Source organism: Anomaloglossus baeobatrachus, chromosome 8, assembly GCF_048569485.1.
Source record: "Anomaloglossus baeobatrachus isolate aAnoBae1 chromosome 8, aAnoBae1.hap1, whole genome shotgun sequence".
Classification (NCBI taxonomy): Eukaryota; Metazoa; Chordata; class Amphibia; order Anura; family Aromobatidae; genus Anomaloglossus; species Anomaloglossus baeobatrachus.
The window spans coordinates 192,809,327-192,835,114 of record NC_134360.1 but is presented as its reverse complement, the minus strand read 5'-3'; the positions used below and the strand labels follow the sequence as shown (position 1 = coordinate 192,835,114).

At 46.3% G+C, this 25,788-nt stretch overlaps 1 protein-coding gene across 1 annotated transcript in view; it reads right to left on the bottom strand.

Moving 5' to 3' along the window:
• The window catches only part of BTBD8 (BTB domain containing 8), a 138,133-nt gene that overhangs the window by 103,783 nt on the left and 8,562 nt on the right, over window positions 1-25,788 (bottom strand). The window contains 3 exon segments of the mRNA XM_075322323.1: window positions 8,795-8,880; window positions 8,882-8,913; window positions 22,136-22,344. Of these exon segments, the coding sequence (XP_075178438.1) occupies window positions 8,795-8,880; window positions 8,882-8,913; window positions 22,136-22,344 (327 nt within the window).

The window sequence follows — 25,788 nt, the reverse complement described above, 5'->3', positions numbered from 1 at the left end:
ACCGCGGATTTGCCGAAAATCTGCAGCAGCAGCACTTCCAAGCCATTTCAATGGCATTTTGGAAATGCTGTGCCCATGCTGCGGATTTTTCCGCGGCGGATTTGCCGCGGATTTTGATGCGGAAAAATCTGCAGCATGTCAATTGTTTGGTGCGGATTTTTGGCTTTGAATGGGAAAAAAAAAAAAAAAAATCCGCATCAAAATCCGCGGCAAATCCGCGGGTGCGGATTTGCCGCGAAAGTCGCGGATTTTCAGGCAAAAAAATCCGCAGGGACATTCTAGCGTGGGCACATAGCCTAACAGGCTGAGGATAGCACCATGTGTTACAGGCAGCGAGCATAGGAGTTATCTTATGGGGGTGATACGTTCCACTGCCTGGATTTTACATGCTGTTTTATCATTCTCACAACATAGGAAAAAACAAAATAAAAACAATACCAAGCCAGCAAACACAGCAATATTTGGGACATTAGAAGTATTACAATTTTTCCTGCAAGAAACCAGTTCCTAATGCACAAAAAATGTTAGCGGATTAAAACCAGTGATAATTAGAAGGTATATCCTGGCGCATATATGATAAAGCATTGCCATGTCACACAATGTTAAGCTTTTTGGCTAAAATAATTCTGATTAATAATAATCCCAATCTCATGTATGAGAAATAATGGGAATGCATACAAGGATCACAGAAGTCTGCCATGCACATTAAACAAAGCGTGGCCATATGCTCAGTTGGCAGATATTTCTCCCGGCTCCATCAATAACATGAGCATGTTCATTTCAATGGGTAGAAGGGTAAAGGGGTGTTCGGATTAGAGAGTGTATGCCCTAACAGACGACTCTGTAGATTAATGTGAATTGCAGGATACATTAATGTATCAAAGTGGATAGATTAAAAAAAAAAAGAATTTTGTTACTTACCGTAAATTCTTTTTCTTATAGTTCCGTATTGGGAGACCCAGACATTGGGTGTTTAGCTTCTGCCTCCGGAGGACACACAAAGTACTACACTTAAAAGTGTAGCTCCTCTCTCTGAGCTTATACACCCCCTGGTAGCCAGTCCTAGCCAGTTTAGTGCAAAAGCTGAAGGAGAATAGCCACACACAAGTAGAACCGAGTAAGAACCGGAACAACCGGAGACTCTGTCCACGACAACAGCCGGTGATAACACACGGAACAAGAAAATTGCCAACAGGCAACAGGGAGGGAGCTGGGTCTCCCAATACGGAACTATAAGAAAAAGAATTTACGGTAAGTAACAAAATTCTCTTTTTCTTTATCGTTCCTTTGGGAGACCCAGACCATGGGACGTTCCAAAGCTGTCCCTGGGTGGGAATAAACAGAAAAAACTAAGAAGTAGGCGGAGCCCAACTTCACAAGTGGGCGACAGCCGCCTGAAGAATGCGTCTGCCCAAGCTCGCATCTGCCGAAGCATGAGCATGCACTTGGTAGTGCTTCGAAAAGGTATGCAGGCTAGTCCAAGTGGCAGCCTGACAGACTTGTTGAGCCGTAGCCTGGTGCCTAAAAGCCCAAGAGGCACCGACAGCTCTGGTCGAATGTGCTTTGATCCCCGGCGGGGGAGGCACCTGAGTACTCTGGTAGGCGTCCGAAATGGTCGATCTAATCCAACGGTCCAAGGTCGGCTTAGAAGCAGAGAGACCCTTGCGCCGCCCTGTGGTTAGCACAAAAAGAGAGGTGCACCGCCTAAGCGCAGCGGTGCGAGCCACATAAATCCGGAGAGCACACACCAGATCTAGAGTATGCAGCGCTTTCTCAAAGCGATGAACAGGGGCCGGACAGAAGGAAGGCAAGGAAATATCCTGGTTAAGGTGGAAGGGAGAGACCACCTTGGGAAGAAAGTCCGGGGTCGGACGGAGAACTACCTTGTCTTGGTGAAAAAACAAAAAAAGGTGACTCCGAGGAGAGCGCAGCCAAATCAGAGACTCTCCTGAGAGAAGTTATGGCAACTAGAAAGGCCACCTTTTGAGAAAGACGATACAAAGAAACCTCCCTAAGAGGCTCAAAGGGGGGTTTCTGCAATACCGTGAGGACCAAGTTAAGGTCCCAGGGATCCAAGGGCCGCCGATAAGGCGGAATGATGTGAGACACACCTTGCATGAAGGTGCGGATCTGAGCCAGCCGGGCGAGACGCCGCTGGAACAGCACTGATAGAGCTGAGACTTGTCCCTTGAGAGAGTTGAGCGACAGTCCTAGCTGCAGACCGGACTGTAAAAAAGACAGAAGGGTCGGCAACGAAAATGGCCAAGGAGAAAGGCCGGAAGAGCGACACCAGGACTGGAAAATTTTCCAAGTCCTGTGATAGATCTTGAAGGAGGAAGACTTACGGGCCCGAGTCATAGTGGAGATGACTTCAGGAGGAATACCAGAAGCCGTCAAAATCCAGGACTCTAGAGCCACGCCGTCAATTTGAGTGCCGCAGAAATCGGGCGGAAAAACGGACCTTGCGAGAGCAGGTCTGGACGGTCCGGAAGATGCCATGGCATCTCCACGGACAGTTGGAGCAGGTCCGGATACCAAGCTCGCCTGGGCCAGTCCGGTGCAATGAGGATGACTCGACGACCCTCCATTCTGATCTTGCGCAGGACTCTGGGCAAGAGAGCTAGAGGGGGAAACACGTAGGACAGACGAAACTGGGACCAGTCTTGAACCAGAGCGTCCGCGACGAAGGCCTGAGGATCGTGGGAGCGAGCCACGTAAACCGGAACCTTGTTGTTGTGACGGGATGCTATTAGGTCCACGTCCGGAGTGCCCCACTTGCGGCAGATCAACTGAAATACTGCCGGGTGCAGGGACCACTCGCCACCGTCCACGGATTGACGGCTGAGATAATCTGCCTCCCAGTTTTCTACGCCAGGGATGTGGACTGCGGATATGGTGGACTTGGAGTCCTCCGCCCATTGAAGAATGCGTTGGACCTCCAACATTGCCAAGCGGCTGCGTGTCCCGCCTTGGTGATTGATGTAGGCAACCGCTGTCGCGTTGTCTGACTGGACTCGAATGTGCCTGCCCGCCAACAGGTGGTGAAAGGCTAGGAGAGCTAGAAGCACAGCTCTGGTTTCCAGCACATTGATTGAAAGGGCTGCCTCGGACAGAGTCCAAGTGCCCTGAGCTCTGTGGTGGAGATGTACCGCTCCCCAGCCGGATAGGCTGGCATCCGTGGTGAGAATCACCCAGGACGGAGCCAGGAAGGAGCGCCCTTGGGACAGGGAGAGGGGTCGAAGCCACCACTGAAGAGAGGTCCTGGTCCGTGGCGACAGAGCCACTAACCTCTGTAAGGAGGAAGGCCGCTTGTCCCAACAGCGGAGAATGTCCAGCTGCAGAGGACGCAGATGGAACTGGGCAAAGGGAACCGCCTCCATGGAAGCCACCATTTGACCCAGCACCTGCATCAGGCGCCTGAGGGAATAACGGCGGGGCCTCAGGAGAGAGAGCACCGCTAGCCGGAGAGACTGCTGTTTGATTAAGGGCAATTTCACAAGTGCTGGCAAAGTCTCGAACTGCATCCCTAGGTACGTGAGACTCTGGGTCGGAGTCAGAGTGAATTTGGGAAGATTGACAATCCACCCGAATTGGGCTAGGGTGGCGAGAGTGAGCGAAACACTCCGCTGACAGTCTGCGCTGGATGGACCCTTGACCAGAAGGTCGTCCAGATAAGGAAGCACTGCTAACCCCTGGAGGTGCAGGACTGCAATCACTGCCGCCATGACCTTGGTGAATACCCGAGGGGCCGTGGCTAACCCGAAGGGGAGAGCCACGAATTGGAAATGATCCTCTCCTATCGCAAAACGTAACCATCGCTGATGTGCCAATCGCAGTGTCACATGTAGATAGGCATCTCTGATGTCGATGGACGCCAGGAACTCCCCTTGGGTCATAGAGGCAATGACTGATCGCAGGGACTCCATGCGAAAATGCCGCACCCGAACATGCTTGTTGAGAAGCTTGAGATCCAGGATGGGCCGGAAGGTACCGTCCTTTTTTGGAACTAGGAAGAGATTTGAGTAAAAACCTCTGAACCGTTCCTGAGCGGGAACTGGGACAATCACTCTGTTTGCCTGCAAGGACGCCACGGCCTGCGAGAAGGCGGCGGCCTTGGAGCAGGGGGGAGTTGAGAGAAAAAATCTGTTTGGAGGGCTGGAAGAGAATTCTATCCTGTAGCCGTGAAATATGATGTCTCTCACCCACTGATCGGAGACCTGCTTTAACCAAGCGGCGCCAAAGTGGGAGATCCTGCCACCGACTAAGGACGTGGCTGTAGCAGGCCGAGAGTCATGAGGAAGCTGCCTTAGTGGGAGAACCTCCTGCGGTCTTCTGCGGACGCGCTTTTGGGCGCCAGTTGGATTTCTGATCCTTGGCTGAGTTATTGGACGAGGCGGAAGGCTTAGAGGATGACCAGTTGGAGGAACGAAAGGAACGAAACCTCGATTGATTCCTACCCTGGGCGGGTTTCCTGGGTCTTAGTTTGTGGCATGGAAGTACTCTTCCCGCCAGTAGCTTCTTTAATGATTTCATCCAGCTGTTCACCAAACAGCCGTGAACCAGCAAAAGGGAGCCCAGCAAGAAACTTCTTGGAAGAAGCATCTGCCTTCCACTCTCGAAGCCACAAAGTCCTGCGGATAACAAGAGAATTAGCTGAAGCCACCGCAGTGCGGTGAGCAGCCTCTAGCATGGCAGACATGGCATAAGATGAAAAGGCTGAAGCCTGAGCAGTTAAGGTAACCATCTCCGGCATAGATTCCTTGGTGAGGGAATGCATCTCCTCTAGAGAAGCAGAGATGGCTTTGAGAGCCCACACTGCTGCAAAAGTCGGGGAAAACGCGGCCCCCGCAGCTTCGTACACAGATTTGGCCAGAAGGTCAATCTGATGGTCAGTGGAATCCTTAAGTGAGGTGCCGTCAGCCACCGACACAACGGTCCGGGCTGAGAGCCTAGACACCGGAGGGTCTACCTTTGGGGAGTGAGACCACTCCTTGACCACCTCAGGTGGAAATGGAAACCGGTCATCAGAACCACGCTTTGGAAAGCGTTTGTCAGGGCAGGCCCTGGGTTTGGTCACAGCGGTCTGAAAACTAGAGTGGTTAAAGAAAACACTCTTCACTCTCTTAGGCGAGGTAAACTGATGTTTTTCTGCCAAAGAGTTGCTCCTCTGATACTGGCGGATTGAGATCCAGCACAGAATTAATAGAAGCAATCAAATCAGTAAGATCTGAGTCACCCTCAGAGAAATCGATGGGATACATAGCCTCCGAGCCCCCAGTGAGAGCATCCTCCTCATCTTGAGAGTCAGCTCTTGAGACAGAGCCGTGGAATGGGGAGGGGGAGGAAACCCTGCGCCTTCTCTTAGAAGGACGGGGTCTGGGATCAGATGATGAATCCTCCGTGAGCTCTGATGGACGGAGGTCAGAGGATAGGAGTCCTCTGTCAAGAGTATTAGAGGCACCCTGAGAGGGGGGGCTGATGCATATTCATCAAAGTCCTGGACAAAAGTCCCATGGACTCAGCAAATGACTGGGATATGGACCTAGAAAATGACTCTACCCAGGCCGGGGGTTCAATCACAGGTGCAGCAGCAGCCTGAGAGACCACTGGGGGTGAGACTCCAGGCTGTGGTACCTGCTGGAGTGGGGGCTTTGCAGAGAATGAACCCCAGGGAGAATATACAGAGGTCCACAACCGGAGACCGGCTGTGGCTTACCAGACCGCTGAGCGCGGTGTTGTGTGCCCTCCAGATCCCGAAGCCCGGTCCCCCAGAGCGCAGCACCTCAGCAAAGATGCAGAATGCAGGATGTCCCAGAGCAGAGTGAACTCTGCCTGAGAAATGGAGGGGGCGGGACTAGGGGCGTTCCTATAAAAGAAGAGCGGGAACTGGAGGGCTATAGAGACCTGCCGGGAAGGAGGGACGCCCCAGCAGTGGGGAGTGTCCCTCCCCTGTGTAGAACGGCCGCCGGGAGGAGCCGAACCTGTCCCTCTGCATGAGTGACATGCGAGGGCAGGAAAACGAAACTAGGCCTCCGGCGAAGCCGGGGCCTAAATTTAAGCGGCGAGGCCGACAAGCAGGCACCATCGGCGCGGTTCTCAAGCAAAAGCTGGAGAACCCGCCGGAAAAGTTAAAAACAATCACATACAGCATACTCTCCCCTTACAATAAAGAACCGGGACCCCCAACATAAACGTCTCAGGTACTTAGCTGCTGAGACGCAGGGCCATGTCCCTGGGGATGAGTGCTCCGGTCCAACAGAATCCTCAAGGGGCTGTGGATGGAGACCGGACTCCTGCCAGGCATGGAGACCGTGCTGGCTCCCACTTCAAGCCAGAGCCCAGAAGGGATGGTGAAGGAGCGCGGCATGTAAGGCTTCAGCCTTGTAAATCAACCTTAACAACACCGCCGACACAGTGGGGTGAGAAGGGACATGCCGGGAGTCCAGACATGGACCCGCTTTTATTCAAACTCTTTCCAAAAGTCAAACAATCAGATGAGAATGCATGTGTGGATGTATGACCTCCTGAACACAAAGCGATAAACTGGCTAGGACTGGCTACCAGGGGGTGTATAAGCTCAGAGGGAGGAGCTACACTTTTAAGTGTAGTACTTTGTGTGTCCTCCGGAGGCAGAAGCTAAACACCCATGGTCTGGGTCTCCCAAAGGAACGATAAAGAAAAAAAAAAAAAGTTGAATAGAGATAACATGTATTTAAAAAAAAAGTAAGCTGCAACCAAGTCATATGCAGGGAATGGAGTACTCGGTCCAAAGCAGTGCATCACTGGGGAATGTCACTTTGGTGGCTGTTGTTCGGTCCCATGCCCTGGGGGCTTTTTAAAAAGGGGAGTATTTACAGGGAAGATTAGAGTCATTAGTGTGACGCCACCAGCGGGTTGCGATTAGGATGGTGGAACGGCCGCTGCTGGGTTGACTATCCCTAGGGATGGTGGTAATGGCAGCTGAGGTGGTAGGCCCTCCGCAGGAAGGGCTGAGCCCAGGGAGCTGTATGATGGAAGCGCTGGAATAAGGGAGACCACACCGGGGTTGTAATTAGCAGTCTCTACTCACTCTTGGACCTCTGATTCAGGTCCCTGTATTTCCAGTGCCAGCTTGTTGACTCAGTTGCTCTGTTCCCGGCACCCTCAGTGTGTTTTGGGTCCCCGTAGCTTGAAGCAGTTTGGGGGCCCGACTGCCACAATAAGGGACAGTCTCCTCATCCGTACGGCGGGCAGTGTGGACCCTGTAGGGCTGGTCTGTGTCCCGAAACCTGATTCTTGCTTTACTGCTGGTGCCCCCGGATCAGTGGGTCAGTGAGGTCCGTGAAGGTCCCCTCACTGTGCAGGTATTTGCCAGGCCATGTGAAACTGATGCCTGACCTAGGGCCCTGTGGCCAGTCGGTGCTCTGGTCCCAGCGGTACTCGGGTGTACCCGCCCTGGTGACCACTCGGGTCACCGTTACACGACCCAGCTCAAGGAACCTCACTCTCCTCTCTCTAACTTCTCCTCACTGACTGACTACTGTCCACTCCCACCAGGCTGTCTAGTCCCCTGGTCTGGCTCCGCCCTCTGGGTGGCCATCCCCTTGTGTCTGACTAGTCCTTACCCCCTGGTGTGACGTTGGAACTAGGATTTTTGGTGTGTGTGTGTGTGTGTGTGTGTGTGTGTGTGTGTGTGTGTGTGTGTGTGTGTGTGTGTGTGTTATTGGCACTGGTGTTCCAGGTCCCAGGGGGTAGGCCCTGTATCCTTGTGAGGATGCAGTACCTAGTAGTGCCCTGAGTGGCTCAGGGGCACTACACAATCAGAGAAGAAGAAGAAGAAAAAAAAAAAACTTTCTAAATGCCTTTATTTAGCAAAAGGTATGCTTGTGGCTTACAGTGCACTTAAACTAAGGATTTTCAGGAACAAGTGTTCCTAGGAACGCTCATTTCACCATAATTTTGAAGTGTAAAGTTTGTGCTTTATCTAGTGCACTCTGAGGATTTTAAAGATGGCAGCTGCCATCAATCACAACTTGTACTAGATTTCTGATGATATGCAGTGGGACGGGCTGCGTAAAGCACATCTGTTCAAGACATGTAATAGCAGCATCCTGTCAGGCACCATGAACTCACATCAGTCAACCAGACAGCACACTTAGGAGAAGATAAACACTTTCTTTAGCCGATTGAGAATGAGCATCCATCTCAGTCAGCCTGACAGTATTAGTGCATCTGTTTCGTACTTCACACAGTGCGCTCTACTGCGTGACGTCTGAAAACTAGGACGGGCTGCACAGATTTATGGCAGCTGCCATCTTTGAAATCAAATCCTGACAGAGTGCACTAGATAAAGCACAAACCTCACACTTCAAAATTACGGTGAAATGAGCATTCCTAGTAACAATTGTTTCAGAAAAACCTTAGTTTAAGTGCATACGTGAATTTTATGCATGGTTTAAACACAATGTTACACTTTGGGTTTAAATTGCATGACGGCGCCCAATGTTTAAGGTGCTGGCTGAAATTTCAACAAAATGTCAAGTGTCTACTCAAAATACATGTATAATATAGAAATATATTGATTAAATATTTTATAATACAGACTTTATGTGAAAAGCTTGCAGCAGTTAAAGGGTTAAAACTAAGATTCCCTAGAGGATTTTAGGCTGGAGTAACTTAATAGACTGTGTCCACATCATTTGTATCCGGTTATTGTCCACTGTATACCCATCTTCTTAATGTAAACTGCTATTAGAAGATAAAGCGAATACAAAAAAAAAAAATATAAAATAATGAGATTCGGAAGCTCTAATACCTGTGCACATGATAGGTCGTTTCTTCCACTTGGATGCTTACGTCAGAAGCAAAGGATTGCATGAAAAGTGACAGCAAATCTTTACCAAAGGTCGGATGATGCTTGATTTTCAGCAAGATCTATAGTTAGAATAAGAGAAAAGAAAAATATCCATATTAAAAAACACTACAAATATATTACAAATTTTGAGTGCAAAACTGGGTATCCAACAAACGAATCACCGTTATTCTATAATATTTCCTGATGCTAGATATAAAGCCATCCCAAAGGCCCACACCATAATAGCAGGTAGGATTTCTGAATTTGACCTAAAACGACATCAGATTTTAAGGCTATGTGCGCACTAGAAAAGTGATTTTTCTCAAGAAAATTTCTTAAGAAACTTCTGGGAGTTGAAGAAAACCGCGGGAAAAACGCATGCGTTATTGCCGCGGTTTTTCCGCAGGTTGGTCCCTGCGGTTTTTTTTATGCTGAACTGCAATAAATAATATAGATAATCGATAGCTAGATGGATAGAGGGAAAGATGGATAGATGACTAGATAGATAGATGAAAAAGACCTATATAATGTCCCTCCCCCCTGCATATTCTAAGCTGGCACCCTTTAGTGACTTTCATGTGGCACTAAAGGGTGCCTGGCCTTGTATTAAGCCAAAAAATAATTTAAAAAAAAAAAAACAAAACGTGAGGTCCCCCCCATCTTTTGTAGCCAGCTAGGGTAAAGCAGACTGCTGCAGCCTGCAGACCACAGCTGGCAGCTTCACCTTGGCTGGTAATCCAAAACAGAGGGCACCCCACGCTGTTATTTTACATTAAATAAATCAAAACGCGGGGTCCCCCTCAAATTGGATCACCAGCCAAGGTAAAGCAGACAGCTGGGGTCTGATATTCTCAGACTAGGGAGGTCCACTGTTATTGGACACTCCCCAGCCTAAAAATAGCAGGCTGCAGCCGCCCCAGAAGTGGTGCATCAATTAGACGTGTCAATCCTGGCGCTTCGCCCCAACTCATCCCGTTGCCCTGATGCGGTGGCAAACGGGGTAATATATGGGGTTGATGCCAGATGTGTAATGTCACCTGGCATCAGGCCCTGGGGTTAGTGATGTCACGCGTCTATCAGATACCCGACATCACCAACCGCTAGTGACAGTCTCGGGCCGCGGGCATAGATGGCAGGAGGTAGGAGATAGTCACCGCAAGTAATGATCTCATCTCACCTCCTGACAGCAGCGCTCGGCATCCCCGCGGCTGCACGCACTGCAGGGTGACAAGCTGCTGACACTGCGGGCAGACACTGACACTGCTGTCAGCCGCGGGGCTACAGCAGGACACAGACTGCACGGGCACCTGGAAGTCATACGGAAGTGCTTCTGTGCGGCGTCCAGGGAGCGTGATGTGTGTTTACTCTGCTCCGCTTCCTCTTCTGTCATAACGACATCACTTCCTGCAAAACCGTAGGCAGTGATGAACATTACCGCAGGTAAATTGCGGCTATACCGGGGGTATACCGCACATCATCAAAGAAGTGACATGCACATTTTCTCAAGAAATTTTCTCAAGAAAATCTTCAGAAAGAATTTTCTTGAGAAAAAAAACGCAGCGTGCGCACAGCTATTTTTTTTTCCCCATAGGTTTTACTGGGAAATGTCTGCAGGAAGATTATAAACATTTTTCAAGAAATTTCTGCAGCAAAACCACGGGTAAAACCGCGGGTAAAAATGCCTAGTGCGCACAGGGCCTAAAAACAAAAAGTAAAATCGATGTAAGATGAAAGAATTCAAGAAATAACTACTTTAAACCTCAAAATGTTCAACGTGTGCATGTGGCTTGAGATTTAACAGACAATTTGGAGGTTTATTTAGAGACTGGTGTTTTCAATCAAAGGGGAACCAGGTTTCAGTGGGCAACAGGTTTTGTTTTTTTTTTTTTAAGAAACAGGGATCCATCAAAGTCTGATCTTCACGATACATATGTGGAAGTGTGCCAGAGTACGAACTAAGAAGATTTCCAAAGACCTCAGAAGAAGAGTTGTTGATACTCAGTTTAGAAACGGTTACAAAACTCTAATTTGAACTTCCCGTATTTTTCGCACTATAAGACGCACTTTATTTCCCACAAAATTTTGGAGGAAAGTGGGGTGTGTGTCTTATAGTCTGGTGGTGGAGACTAAAGGGTGCTTTACACGCTGTGACATCGCTAACAATATATTGTCGGGGTCATGGGTGTAGTGACGCACATCAGGCGCCGTTAGCGACATCGCAGCGTGTGACACCAAGGAGCGACGATCAACGATCGAAAAAACGGCAAAAATCAGTGATCACACGTCGCTCCTTTACCAAATATCGGTGGTGGGGCATGCCGCAGGTTGTTCCTCTTTTCTGCGGCATCACACATTGCTGTGTGCGACACCGCAGGAGCGACAAATATCTCCATACCTGCGTCCACCGGCAATGAGGAAGGAAGGAGGTGGGCGGGATCTTCCACCCACTCATCTCCGCCCCTCCTCTGCTATTGGGCGGCTGCTAAGTGACGTAGCTGTGACGCCGAACGCACCTCCCCCTTGAAGGAGGGATTCCTTGGCGGTCACAGCGACGTCGCTGCACAGGTATGTGTGTGTGATGCTGCCGTAGCGATATGTTCACTACGGCAGCGATCACCACATGTCGCACGAACAACGGGGGCGGGTGCTATCGCGCACGACACCGCTAGCAATAGCTAGCGATGTTGCAGCGTGTAAAGCGGGATCTGCTTTTTACTTTAAAATAGGGGGATTTTTTTTTTTTTTTTTACACTTCTAAAACCTGGGCGCATCTTATAGTCCGAAAAATACGGTAGTCAAGAATGATCAATCCATGAAAAACAAAGATTACACGAATGGTAAAAACAAACAGTCACATCGACTGTACACTGATGACACCGGTAACGTTTTTTTTTCACGGATGTGTGAATAAGGCCTAAAATGAGAATTTTGGTTTAAATGAGAAGCGTTATATTTGGGGAATGAAAACAAAAAAAAACAAAAAAACCTCACTGAATTACAGCATAAAAACATGATACCATCTGTGAAACACACTGCTAATGGTATCATGGTTTAGACCAGTTCTGCTGCATCTAAGCCAGGAAAGTTGCCACGATTGATGAAAAAATGAATTATAGCAACAAAATTGTAAAAGGAAATATTCAGGACATGTATCCATAAACAAAATCTCAGATCTGTAGGGTAATAGAGTTTTTTTTCACATGACAGGCTCCCTTTAACGCCTTTACCACCCAGCGATTTTCCATTTTCGTTTTCTCCTCCTCCTTCCAAGAAGAGCCATAACTTTTTTATTTTTCTTTCAAAATAGCTGTATGAGGGCTTTTTTGCGGGACAAGTTGTACTTTTGAAAAAAAAAAGGAAAAAAAAAGAAAAAAAAACCAAACTTTAAATTTGATCACATGGTGCACTGGAGATTAGGAAGAAAAAAACATTTTCAAGTGCGGTGCAATTGCACAAAAAAAAAAAAAAAAGTGTAATTCAACAATTGTTGTTTTTTTCTACCATGCTCATTGGTTAAACTGATCTAAGAATATTATTCCCCAGGCCAGTATTAGTTCGTAGATACCAAACATGTCTACTTTTTTTTGTTTTAGCTTTTAAAATTTAATTGGTGAAAAATATTATAATATAATACATACATTATATATATATATATATATATATATATATATATATATATATATATATATATATATATATATATGTATGTATGTAATAGAGATATATATATATTTTTTTTTTGTTCCCGAAACCCATAACTTTCTCATTTTTCAAGATCTGATGGGGGGTCCCATCACACAGTGCTCAGTGATGGCTTATTATTTTTTTTTTTTGCTCCTTGAGCTAATGTTTTCATTTATACCATTTTTGCATAGTTTGTGATGTTTTGATCGCCTCTTATTACATTTTATTGTAATGTTGTGGAAGCCAAGAAAACGTAATTGTGGAGTTTTACTTTTGTTCGTGTTGCAGTTTACTAATCAAAATAATTTATTTTAGATTTTAACATAAATCGCACAGTTCTGAAAGCAGTGATACCAAATGTGTATTTTTTATTACTTTATTTTCAAATGAGGCAAAAGTTGGGTGGTTTGAACTTGTGTCTTTTTTCTCTCCATTTTTTTTTTTTTTTAACCTCCCCCCTTTTTGTTTTTACTAGTCCAGTTAGGTGACATGACGCTGTGATCGTCCGATCGCTTGTGCTGTACAGGGCAGCGCTAATGCACCGCTCTGTCCAGCAGAAATACTGACTTCCTGTGAATGCCGGCTGCATGCTGCCGTTCATAGGAAGTTCGTCTTGACAGATACAGGGGTCATCAGCTCACCCGACTGTCATGACAAGCCATCGGCACCCCTCGATCAGGTCACAGGGACGTTGATGGGAGCGGGGAATGATGCACTCCCCACCGGCGCTTAACTCCCGGTGTCAGGGCCGACAGCAGGATTTAAACTAGTTAACAGCAGCGGGTAGATCTCTGATCTGCCCACCGCTGTTAGAGGAACATGTCGGCTGATCAGATCAGCTGACATGTGCAGGGAAAGATGCGGGCTAGTAGTACAAGCCTGCATCAAAGGCAGGGGCATGACCTATTAAGTAACTATACGTCTTCGGTCATGAAGGAGTTACTTGACCAGTTTTAGCTGCGCAAAGTGTGTGTGTGTGTGTGTGTGTGTGTGTGTGTGTGTGTGTGTGTGTGTGTGTGTGTGTGGTCACATCAGATGATTTAAAAAAAAAAAAAAAGTCGTTTTAGGTCAAATTTATACAAAAATATGAAAGTCTATGAACTCTTTGGAAATTTTTACTGTACAAAGGGGTATTTCAAGTGGTTTTTTGAACAGCTAAGAGCACTGCAGCAGCCTTAGAAACCAGAAAGTAAGAAAATTGTCAGGGTGGGATCCCGAATCCCCTCTGTAGTGAATAGTGGTGCCATAAGGACGGGGCCACACGGAGCACTAGTGCGATCCTCACATGACACTCTGCTCATGCTGGCATCACAACAGGAGCAGATTGTCATCCGAGTGTCCCTGCAACTGAGGTCCGATCATGCAATCGGACCCCTGCTGCGGGGGGCGGGCCAGCGCTGAAGAGGGAGGAATTTATCTTCCTCACTCCTCCGTAGCCAGCTATTGAAATTCTCGCACTGCACTCGCAGTACACCGCTGTACCGCGAGTGCAGTGCGATCTTTCTCTCGCCCCATAGACTTGAATGGGTGCGAGAGAAAGTCTCACATTACAGTTGCAGCATGCTGCAATTGTTTTCTCGGTCCGATTGGGGCAGGAAACTAATCGCTCATGGGTGCTGGGACATAGGTTAATATTGGTCCAAGTGGAATGCGATAAAACATCGGTCCAATTTTCATGCCGTGTGGCTTAGGCCTAAGGCTATGTGCGCACTTACCGGATTTTTCGCGGATTTTGCCGCGGATTTGCTGCATGTTTCGCTGCAGAAAATGTTCATAACATCTCTGCAGTGAATCACCAGCAAATCCTATGGAGAAAAAAAATCCTGTGCGCACTGGGCGGAATTTGACAGCTGCATGTTTTGCTGCGGGAATCCCGCAGCAAAAACAAGTGCATGTCACTTTTCCGCACATCGCTGCGGGATTTCACTCCATTGACTCAATGTTAATCATGAAATCCCGCAGGGAATAACGCAGGCAGCAAATTCTGTGCGGTTCACTGCGTTTTCCTGCGTTATTCCCTGCGGTATTTTGCGGTTTACCTCCGGTAATGTGCATCACTTGCTTGCGGTTTTGCAGGGAAGTGATGTCATTACAGGAACAGGAAGTCGTGCAGAGTAAACACACACACATCAGACACAGAACACATCACAGACATAGAACACATAGACACAGACACATAGAACACACATAAAAAGAAAACGGAAATATAGGAAAAAAAGAACGTGGGCTCCGCTGCATATTTACCTTCCAGCCGAGGTAAGCACACAGCGGCGGCCCGGTATTCTCAGGCTGGGGAGGGAGAGGGGCAGGGTTAATGTCCCCCGCCTCACTCCCCCTCCGGCAGCCGAGAATATCAGCCGCAGCTGCCCCGGCACTGTCGCATCCATTATGCGGCACTGCCGGCGTGTCCTCGGCTCTTCTTGCCACCGTGTAGCAGTGGTGACAAGGTAATACAAGGGGTTAATGGTGATGGGGGACCACCGCCATTAACCCCAGGCTTGATCATGGCAGCGTCTATGTGACAGCTGACATGATCAACCCGTAAGTAAAGTGAAAAAAACACACACACACAGAAAAATCCTTTATTTTAAATAAAACCAACAAGCCTCGTTCACCATTTTATTAACCCCCCCAAACAAAGCTCCGGCGTAATCCACCGCTCCGACATCCACAGCTCCGGCTCCGGCGTCCTGCACTGCTTCCATCCAGCCGCGACTGTCACAGACACAGGCTGAATGCAGCAGACAGCAGAGGTAATTATCGGTCATTTCCTACGGCCGGTAATGTGAACTCACTGCCGACCGTGGGAAATGTAGCGATCTGTCATCTATCTATCCCTCTGTCTGTCTATCCCTCTATCTATCTGTCTATTCTTCTGTCTATCTACTATCAGAATTAAATGTATTTTATTTTTATTTTTTTTTCTTCAATGTGCTTTATTGCATTGAATGCAATAAAGCACATCCCAACCCGCACGCGGCAAAACCGCGGCAATACCGCGAATAATACCGCGGTAAAGCCGCGGCAAACCGCATGCGGTTTTCGGGTGCGGTTTCCCGCGGTTTTTTACCGCGGGTGCGGTAATCTTTGAGAGGATGCGGAATTTTCTCAAGAAAATTCCATTTCCCAGTGCGCACAGAGCCTAAGGCTCAGCACAAGTTCTGGTGTAACACATTCAGCCACCAGTGTTTTGTTCCTAAGGGTACCATCACACTTTAGCGACGCACCAGCAATCTGACCTGGTCAGGATCGCTGGTGCGTCGCTACATGGTCGCTGGTGAGCTGTCAATCAGGCAGATCTCACCAGCGACCAGGCCCCAGCCAGCAGCGACGCTGCACTTGGTAACTAAGGTAAATATCAGGTAACCAAGGGCTTGGTTACCAGCGCACACAGCTTATCGCTGGCTCCCTTCACTCCTAGCCACAGTACACATCGGGTTAATAAGCAAACATTTGCTTATTTACCTGATGTGTAACTCCGGCTACGTGTGCAGGGAGCCGGCACTGGCAGCGTAAGAGCGGCGGACGCTGGTAACGAAGGTAAATATCGGGTAACCAAGGAAAGGGCTTCCCTTGGTTACCCAATATTTACCTTGGTTACAGATTACCGCAGGCTGCCAGACGCCGGCTCCTGCTCCCTGCACGTTCAGATTGTTGCTCTCTCGCTGTCACACACAGCGATGTGTGCTTCACAGCGGGAGAGCAACGTCAAAAAAAATGAACCAGAGCTGTGTGTAACGAGCAGCGATCTCACAGCAGGGGCCAGATCACTGCTCAGTGTCACACACAGCGAGATCGCTAATGAGGTCACTGCTGCGTCACAAATACCGTGACTCAGCAGCGATCTCGATAGCGATCTCGCTATGTGAGAAGTACCCCTAAGTGTCCGCTGCTATCACTAGATTTACATGTAGAGATATATCAGTCCTTGAACAAGCACATGGCTCTGGACTGAAAGAGCAAAGAGGGCTGGTGATTGTGTAAGTTTTATAACAGGAGCCCTGACAAAAGCCAAAGAGCAGGGCGTGAGCAAATAACTGCCTAGAAATCAATGGACTGGAAAGAGTTGACTCATTTATTAAGATTTAACCCCTCTTCCACAATGTAGCTACTGCGTTTTTTTTTAACACAGAGCACAAAAGCCAGCCAACCACATCATGGTGTAACTAAATATGGATGGTCCTTATTAAAACGAATCTGTCAGCAGGTTTTTGCTACCTTATCTGAGAGCAGCATGATTTAGGCAAAGAGGCCCTGAGTTCAACAATGTATAACTTATATTAGTGGGTGCAGTTCTGCCACAGTGAAAGATTTGAGATTCTGCATGTAGCAGTGCTGGGAGAGCTGACCCAGCCCACACCAGGCTTTCAGTACACATTTGCATAGACAGAAGCTGCTAATCACAGAGGGGGGCAGAGTGACTATAACTCACATGCTGCTGAGACCCACTAATGATAAAGATAAGAGGCTTAAGCCAAAATTGCAGATTTAAAAACAAAAAACAAAAAAAAAAAACGATAACAGACACATGGCTGAAGTCTGTTTTAACCCTTGCAGCATGCTGTTCTTCAGGTTACATTGCAGAAATTTGCTGACAGAGTCCCTCTAACATCAGTTCTGTGTGCCAAATTTGTCCTTATGTGACTTGGGGGAGGGGGGGGTGTGAAATAAATCCAGGCATATATCTCTTAATTAAAACCTTGTCTGGGAAGGATCTGTAGGTAAGGGTGATGAGCCCTGAAGGGGGCCCACACCCCCCCCCTCTTATACTACAAAAACTAAACCCTGTACAACTTTATTACTAAAGTAGCCTTCCCAGACAAGGCTATAATTGAGAGCTACACCTGGATTTCTTTCCCTCCCCATTTGGATGGAGTTTTGATACATATAGAGTAGGTTGGACATTTAGTGGTAGGGGTCCTCCATATCTAGGTACACCTTGACGTGGGTGGATAGCTTTTGCGTTCTCTATTCAAAAACTCCCAAGAACCTTACATTTACAGCCACAGTAGATTTCATGTGTTCACTAAATCGCAGTGTGCTGATGCATTGTGTACGTAAAAGATTTCAGGATAAGTGGCTGTATTTGTACAAGAGGGATAACACTTTCCCGCTCATACATGACTTATATCCTATAGGTCTTGTCTGAGCGAGTGCAAAGTGCGGAAAACGGACTAAGGCATAGGAAGCATGTAAAGTAGTTACTGTTTAACTTCTTGGCATATCGTCTAAGCATTTACTTAAAGAACTAGGACTGTAGTTATAGTTACACATAATGAAGAAAGAAAGAGCAAGCAAAAGAAAGAGCGCGAGAAAGAAAAGACAGAAAGAAATCTAAGGCTGCTTTCACACATCCGGCTTGAGCTGTGCGGCTCAATCCGGCTGTGCAAGCTATGCAACGGATGGGGTGAATACACCGCATCCTTTGCATAAGTTTTTCCTTTGCGGTCAGTCCGGTTTTTGCCGCTTGTGGCATGCTACTGAGCATGCGCAGTGGCAAAAACCGCATGCGGCGGCCGGATGCGGTTATTGCCGCATCGCGCCGCATCCGGCCGCCATAGGCATGCATTGAAAAATGCGCCGCATCGGCCGAATGCGGCGCAATGCGATTTTTTTTGCCACACGAAAAAACGTGCCAGGCAACGTTCCATCCGGCCGCCGCATCGGCTAAATCTGCCGCATGCGGCAAAAACCGGACGGAACGCAAGGCCATGTGGCACAATGCGGCACTAATTAAAGTCTATGCAGAAAAAACGCAACCGGCAGCAAAAAAAAAAAAAAAAAAAAAAACGGTTGCGATTTTCCTGCAAAGTGCCGGAGTGTGCCGCATTGCAGAAACCGGAGGTGTGAAAGCAGCCTAATACATAACTTTCACAAGTCCAAACCCCAGAGCTGCTCTGCAGAGAGCGTCTGATGACAAATCATGAGATCATGTCAGGTACAGTGTATCATGAAGAGCTTGTGTGGCACCAAAGAATCAAATCCATCAATATAACCCAGCTGGAATAGTGTTCGTTACATGCACATTTGTGAATATTGATGGATTAGCTTCAATAGTCAAAAGTTAGTTGTGACAACACTTCCCCTGACTGGAACAGAAAACGTTATCAGTATCTTGTAGTCCCAGACAATTTTTTTTTCCTTTCGTCAATAGAGTTTTGTCATAGTGTCTGAAAAAAAATGAGTAACCATCCTAAAATCCCAATGTTCCTAGAACCAGCCGGCAGATTTCAGTTTGTCACTTTTGCGGAGATGAGGCCGGTTTTCTTTTTTTGGCACCATAGGATGTTACACAAGCATTATTTGGGGGCATATAGTTCTCCTCCCTCGTGACGCTGCCCCATCACTGCACACCTGCATCTAAAACTGATTGGGCAGCCCCCCACCCAAAAAAAAAAAAATAAATAAATAAATAAATAAATAAATAAATACAAAATGCCGCAGCACTCCAGCTTCATCCAAGGCAACTGGTGAATATAAAAATATTAAAGATGGAGTGCTGCGGCATTTTGTATTTTTTTTAGATCCTAGTTATGCTTACGTGAAGGAATATAGTGCAAGATCACACTGTTCTACCAGGTGCTGCTCAGTGGCGAATGGGCAGTGTCAGAGGAGGAGGACTATATCCCCCTATAGAACATATTTGTGAAACGCCCTGTTGGACCATAAGCATATTTGGTGCTTTAGAAAAAAAATAATATATCTACAGTGCTGGCCAAAAGTAATAGCACTCCTGCAATTCTGTCAGAGAATACTCAGTTTCTTCCTGAAAATGATTGCAATCACATTCTTTGTTATTATTATCTTCATTTATTTTGCTTGCAATGAAAAAACACAAGAGAGAATGAAAAAAAAATCAAATCATTGATCATTTCACACAAAACTCCAAAAATGGACCAGACAAAAGTATTGGCACCCTTAGCCTAATACCTGGTTGCACAATCTTTAGCCAAAATAACTGCGAACAACCGCTTCCGGTAACCATCAATGAGTTTCTTACAATGCTCTGCTGGAATTTTAGACCATTCTTCTTTGGCAAACTGCTCCAGGTCCCTGAGATTTGGAGGGTGCCTTCTCCAAACTGTCATTTTGAGATATCTCCACAGGTGTTCTATGGGATTCAGGTCTGGACTCATTGCTGGCCACTTCAGTAGTCTCCAGTGCTTTCTCTCAAACCATTTTCTAGTACTTTTTGAAGTGTGTTTTGGGTCATTGTCCCGCTGGAAGACCCATGACCTCTGAGGGAAACCCAGCTTTCTCACAATGGGCCCTACATTATGCTGCAAAATGTGTTGGTAGTCTTCAGTCTTCATAATGCCATGCACACGGTCAGGCAGTCCAGTGCCAGAGGCAGCAAAGCAACCCCAAAGCATCAGGGAACCTCCGCCATGTTTGACTGTAGGGACTGTGTTCTTTTCTTTGAATGCCTCTTTTTTTTTCCTGTAAACTCTATGTTGATGGCTTTTCCCAAAAAGCTCTACTTTTGTCCCATCTGACCAGAGAACATTCTTCCAAAACGTTTTAGGCTCTCTCAGGTAAGTTTTGGCAAACTCCAGCCTGGCTTTTTTATGTCTCAGGGTAAGAAGTGGGGTCTTCCTGGGTATCCTATCATACAGTCCCTTTTCATTCAGACGCCGACGGATAGTACGGGTTGACACTGTTGTACCCTCGGACTGCAGGGCAGCTTGAACTTGTTTGGATGTTAGTCGAGGTTCTTTATCCACCATCCGCACAATCTTGCGTTGAAATCTCTCGTCAATTTTTCTTTTCCTTCCACATCTAGGGAGGTTAGCCACAGTGCCATGGGCTTTAAACTTCTTGATGACACTGCGCACCGTAGACACAGGAACTTTCAGGTCTTTGGAGATGGACTTGTAGCCTTGAGATTGCTCATGCTTCCTCACAATTTGGATTCTCAAGTCCTCAGACAGTTCTTTGGTCTTCTTTCTTTTCTCCATGCTCAATGTGGTACACACAAGGACACAGGACAGAGGTTGAGTCAACTTTAATCCATGTCAACTGGCTGCAAGTGTGATTTAGTTATTGCCAACACCTGTTAGGTGCCACAGGTAAGTTACAGGTGCTGTTAATTACACAAATTAGAGAAGCATCACATGATTTTTCAAACAGTGCCAATACTTTTGTCCACCCCTTTTTTATGTTTGGTGTGGAATTATATCCAATTTGGATTTGACAATTTTTTTTTTATTTTTTTTCATTGAAGACAAATTAAATGAAGATAATACCAAAGAATTTGTGATTACAATCATTTTCAAGAAGAAACGGAGTATTATCTGACAGAATTGCAGGGGTGCCAATACTTTTGGCCAGCACTGTACAACCTAGTCTAGTACTTACCTGCACAAGATCTTATTCTCTCCTCCCCTCTTATCTCCTCTTCCCATAATCGCATACAAGATTTCTCCCGCGCATCATCCATAGTCTGTACCCCAACACATCAGACTCTCGCCTACCGTGGAAACCTTCAGAAGGAACCTGTAGACCCAGCTGTTCTGACAAGTCTATAACCTGCAGTAACCCTCTGCCCTCACCTACTAAACCCTCACTCATCCGCCTTGTTCTACTATACTGCTTCAGGACCCTCTCTACCCTCACCTAGTGTATCCTCACCCATCCCTAGTAGAGTGAGCCCTCACGAGCAGAGACCTCTCTCCTTCTGTACTTGTCTGTGTCTTGTATTGTTCAGGGGGAGTGTACTTTACCCCTTTTCACATGTAAAGCGCCATGGAATAAATGGCGCTATATAAACAATCTCTACAACAGAATGAGAATTGAAACACTGCAGCAGGTTCCGGTTAGCACAGGGATTTTGGAAAGGAAAGACACATTTTTGGTGGACACAACAGGTACTCTTTAGTGCATGTAATTGGGGCTAAAAATCATTTTTGCTACTGGATTAAAGATTTTGCACAGTGATTTCTGTGTCATCTGTGTTGCGATTTTGTTGGTGGCTGAGAGCGAGTTAGGCTGCTTTCACACATCCGGTTTTTGCAGTGCGGCTCCAAAAACCTATGCAACGGATGCGGCGAAAAAACCTGATCCGTTGCACAAGTTTTTCCATGCGGCCCATCCGTTTTTTGACGGATGCGGATGCGGCTTGATACTGAGCATGCGCAGTGCAAAAAAAAAAAACAAAAAAAACAAAAAAACGCTTCTGGCGGCAGGATGCGGGTTTTTGCCACAGGACGCCGCAACCAGCGTCCATAGGCTTGCATTGTAAACCGCGCCGCATCGCGCCGGATCCGGCGTGATGCGTTTTTTTCGCCCCAACAAAAAACGTGCCAGGCAACGTTCCATCCGGCCGCCGCATGGGCTAAATATGCCGCATCTGGAAAAAACCGTACGCAACGCAAGGCCATGCAGCACAATACGGCGCTAATGCAAGTCTATGCGGAAAAAAACGCAACCGGCGGCAAAAAAAAACGGTTGCGTTTTTTTCTGCAAAGCGCCGTATTGTGCCGCTCAGCAAAAACCGGATGTGTGAAAGCAGCCTAAGTTGTCTACATTATTTTTGTGGGAGCAAATGGGTGGGGGGAGCCTTCTAAGATATATACACCATCAGTCCTGGCCACTTTTGTCAGCCACTGTGAATCTTACCATCGTAGTTGTGGTTTTCCTCTGTGTTTATCACATCAACAGAATCCTTACTCATGGGAACATTGTCATTTTCCACAGCAGAAAGCGTCGTACTCTTTCCATCACATAAATCAAGGTTGCGTTCTGGATTTGGCTTTGACTGATCTTTTACCATCTGAAGAATGTGATGTTCTCGATCTTTAACTTTCCAGGGAGAGGAGTATATCAGCCTGAAAAACCGCAATAAAACCGTAATAAATAATAATACAGATAGTAAATTTAAGGTAACAATTTATTAGAAAGGGCAATAATCCTAAAATCGGTTTTATAGTAAAGCTCTGAGCGTTTGGTTTTTTTTATTAAAGAGAACATTTTAAAAAGGGTATTTTCTATTCTCATATCTATGGAACACAATAGGCCATACTTATATAATAAATGGGGGGGGGATCCAACCTTTGGGGATTCCACAGTGAATCTGTGTGATGGTGGAATATTGGGGGGGCAGGTATAATTTTGTGTAGGTTCATATTTTAGGAGCCTTGCTCCATTCAGTGTATTCTTATCTTATCTTGCTGTAAGTTAATTAACAACTCAGTTACCATTTGCTTTCTTTTTATTAAATCCCCATTTCTTGACTGTCCATTGTTTACTCCCCAATCAAATACTGGGACTCACCCACTACAGTGTTTGTCCCTAGGTTTGGGAGAGGGGGCCTGGAATCCAACCAAACTCTGTTTACCTGGGGATTATTCATTCAGTCTGTGAGAACTTCAAAAGAGAAGCAGGAAGATTCATCCTCTGTGGGAGAAGCTGAGGCTCCCCAATGACCTGGACATTTATCGCTTACTGGACTGTATCTCTGTTCCTGGACTACTTTACCCTCTGTATGGTGGATTATTTTATGGACCATCTGATTTTGCTTGGAACAAAGGATCTTTGGATCGTTAATCCATCGCTCACTCTCTTGATTGTGTGATATGGGAGAAGGACCCCGTGACAATCTGTCTTTCCTGCACAGCAGCTATACTGTCCACAGTTGTTCAAGGAACTGCACATGAATAGAGCTGTGCTGTAACTCCTCTGCATGGGTTGCCCAGGCGTCACTCTGAAGGTAAAAACCGAGATCCTCATGATAAACTATCAATATTAGGATTTGATATCTTGCTGGGTGGAAAAAAGGATCAGATATCACTAGCCACTTTATATGCCCATATACGAAGTCAAGATGACCGAAGCAAAGAGAATGAATTGAGGGGGGGGGGGTGAGGGATATAAGTGGACCAATAAATTTGAAGGTGGAAATATACAGGAAAAAAATACTCAAAGGATGGTTGACTGTGAGAAAAGTAGTGGTTAACGAGCAATGGAGGGAGATGCAATTCAAACTAATGCACAACGCTATATACGCAGTTGACCTTCCGTACACAAACTCTCCTGCACACTATCTTAGCAGTTGCCCTAAATATCACCTTCACAAGGCAAGTCTGATACACTGCCATTGGGAGTGCCCGGTGATAGCAATGCTTTGGGTGGATGCAAACAGATCGACAAAACTTTGGGAATTAAAATTCCAAAAGACCCGATACTCTATTTATTCCATGCCACAAGTCGGGAGGGGAGAGAGAGGGATGAGCAACTATTCATACCAAAAGCAGTGCACGCGTTAATACTGTCGGTCAAAAAATGCACTTTGCGACACTGGCTTACAAAACAAGCACCAGTTATTTCAGAGGTACTAGACACCACAAAAACATTGTTGTTCATGGATCAATTAGAAGCAGAAGATAGCAAAGAGAAACGCACGACTGGTTTCTTTAAGAAATAGAAAACATTCATAGAAAGGAATTACTCAAAAAGAGATCTCTAGCCTAATCCATCGCTTTAAAGATACGGCGTGGTATAGCTGGGGAGAGTTGGATGGCTCGTTGGGAAGATTGAGGATAGAATGGTAAAATAAAGAACCCCTATGTTTTGATGTTAAAAGGTTAATTTAGGGTTTTTGTTGCACAATTTGAAAACTCAAATATGTATAATGTTGTGACAGAAAAATTTCAAAAAGGATGAGAATTGTTAAATGCCTGAGTATGCCTTTATTTCTGTAATTACTTCTTAACAACTCAAATAACTTTTTTTAAAAAAAAAAAACAAACCTATCAATATTAAATTTAAATAATAATAATAATTATTCATTCATTTATATAGTGCTGTTAATTCCACAGCGCTTTACATACAATGGTAACTGTCCCCATTGGGGCTCACAATCTAGGTTCCCTATGAGTATGTCTTTGGAATGTGGGAGGAAACTGGAGTACACGGAAGAAACCCACACATACCACCTAAAAAGGTAATCTGTCAGCAGGTTTTTGCCATTTGATCTGAGAGCAGCATGATTTGGCGATAAAAAGAATGATACCAGGGATATGTCACTTGCTGTAGTTCCAATACAATCACTGCCGGATTCGGTGTCACATGTCAGGCAGTCCAGCTAACCTGTGTAACCCCGCCCCCACCACTGATTGGCAGCTTGCTGACATACAGTGTACACAGGAAGCGGTCAGGGTGTGGGCGGGGTTATACACCGCTCAAAATTCCGAGCTCTGCAGCAGGGATTTATTAAAACTGCACCAAGCAGCTCAGTAAGTAATACGTCACTGGAATTGGGGTCTCTGCTCCTATATTATGCTGCTCTTACATTATAAAAAAAAAAGAAAAAAAAACACCTGCTGACAGATTCCATTTAACATTGGCTGAATGAGAAGTGTTTATTGGCTCACAATTATTGACAGAGCAGGAGGAAGCCAGATGAGAGCAGACCTTCATTTAGGAGAGCATAAGCCCATTGCACAATTTTGGCCTTCTCTCACAATGTTCTCAAAACCCATCCAGCAGAAAAAAAAAAACAAACAAACCAGGACTGATATACCGGTCAGCTCATTGACAAGAGGTTATCTTCCTTCTTCTGAGCTCCTCTGTGCAGATTTATGACCACATGGAATTTGAGCTGAACTTTGTGGTCATATATCAAATGACAGGCGGTCAAAAAGAACAAAGAATCTAAACTATATCACTTAAGTATTTTTGCTTTACTTCTATTGACTGAGGTTACATGATGTTTTCTTCATTTTTGCACACAAAAAAAAAATATAATTCAGCCGATTTTCAGCTTTAGGATAAGTTTGGTTGCCATGGATCGGTGGTACTAATCAAAACGACTGCCAACCTGCAACTTCTTTGTGGTCCGCCATTCATTGAAAAGCCTGTTTTTCCATCTGTATATTATCCGTTGTAGATTGTTCAGCGAGTATAGGACCCCACAGTTCTTGGCAGCACAAGGCTTGATTAGTCGGAATGTGCTTTCGAGAACGCAGATTTTTCGTGCAACACAAAAGAGCATTTCACATGACGAAAAAGCATTTTTCTCGCTTGTTGGATGATAGGCAGCTTGTTCGCACTGCACAAATATCACAAAACGAGCACTCTTATGCGGGCGTCACATGGTACTATCGTGCGATCGCACGAGCGATCGTACCCGCCCCCGTCGTTTGTGCGTCACGGGCAAATCGCTGCCCGTGTCGCACAAAGTCGTTAAACTGCCGTCACACGTACTTACCTGCTGAGCGACCTCGCTGTGGATGGCGAGCATACTCTTCCTGAAGGGGGAGGGAAGTTCGGCG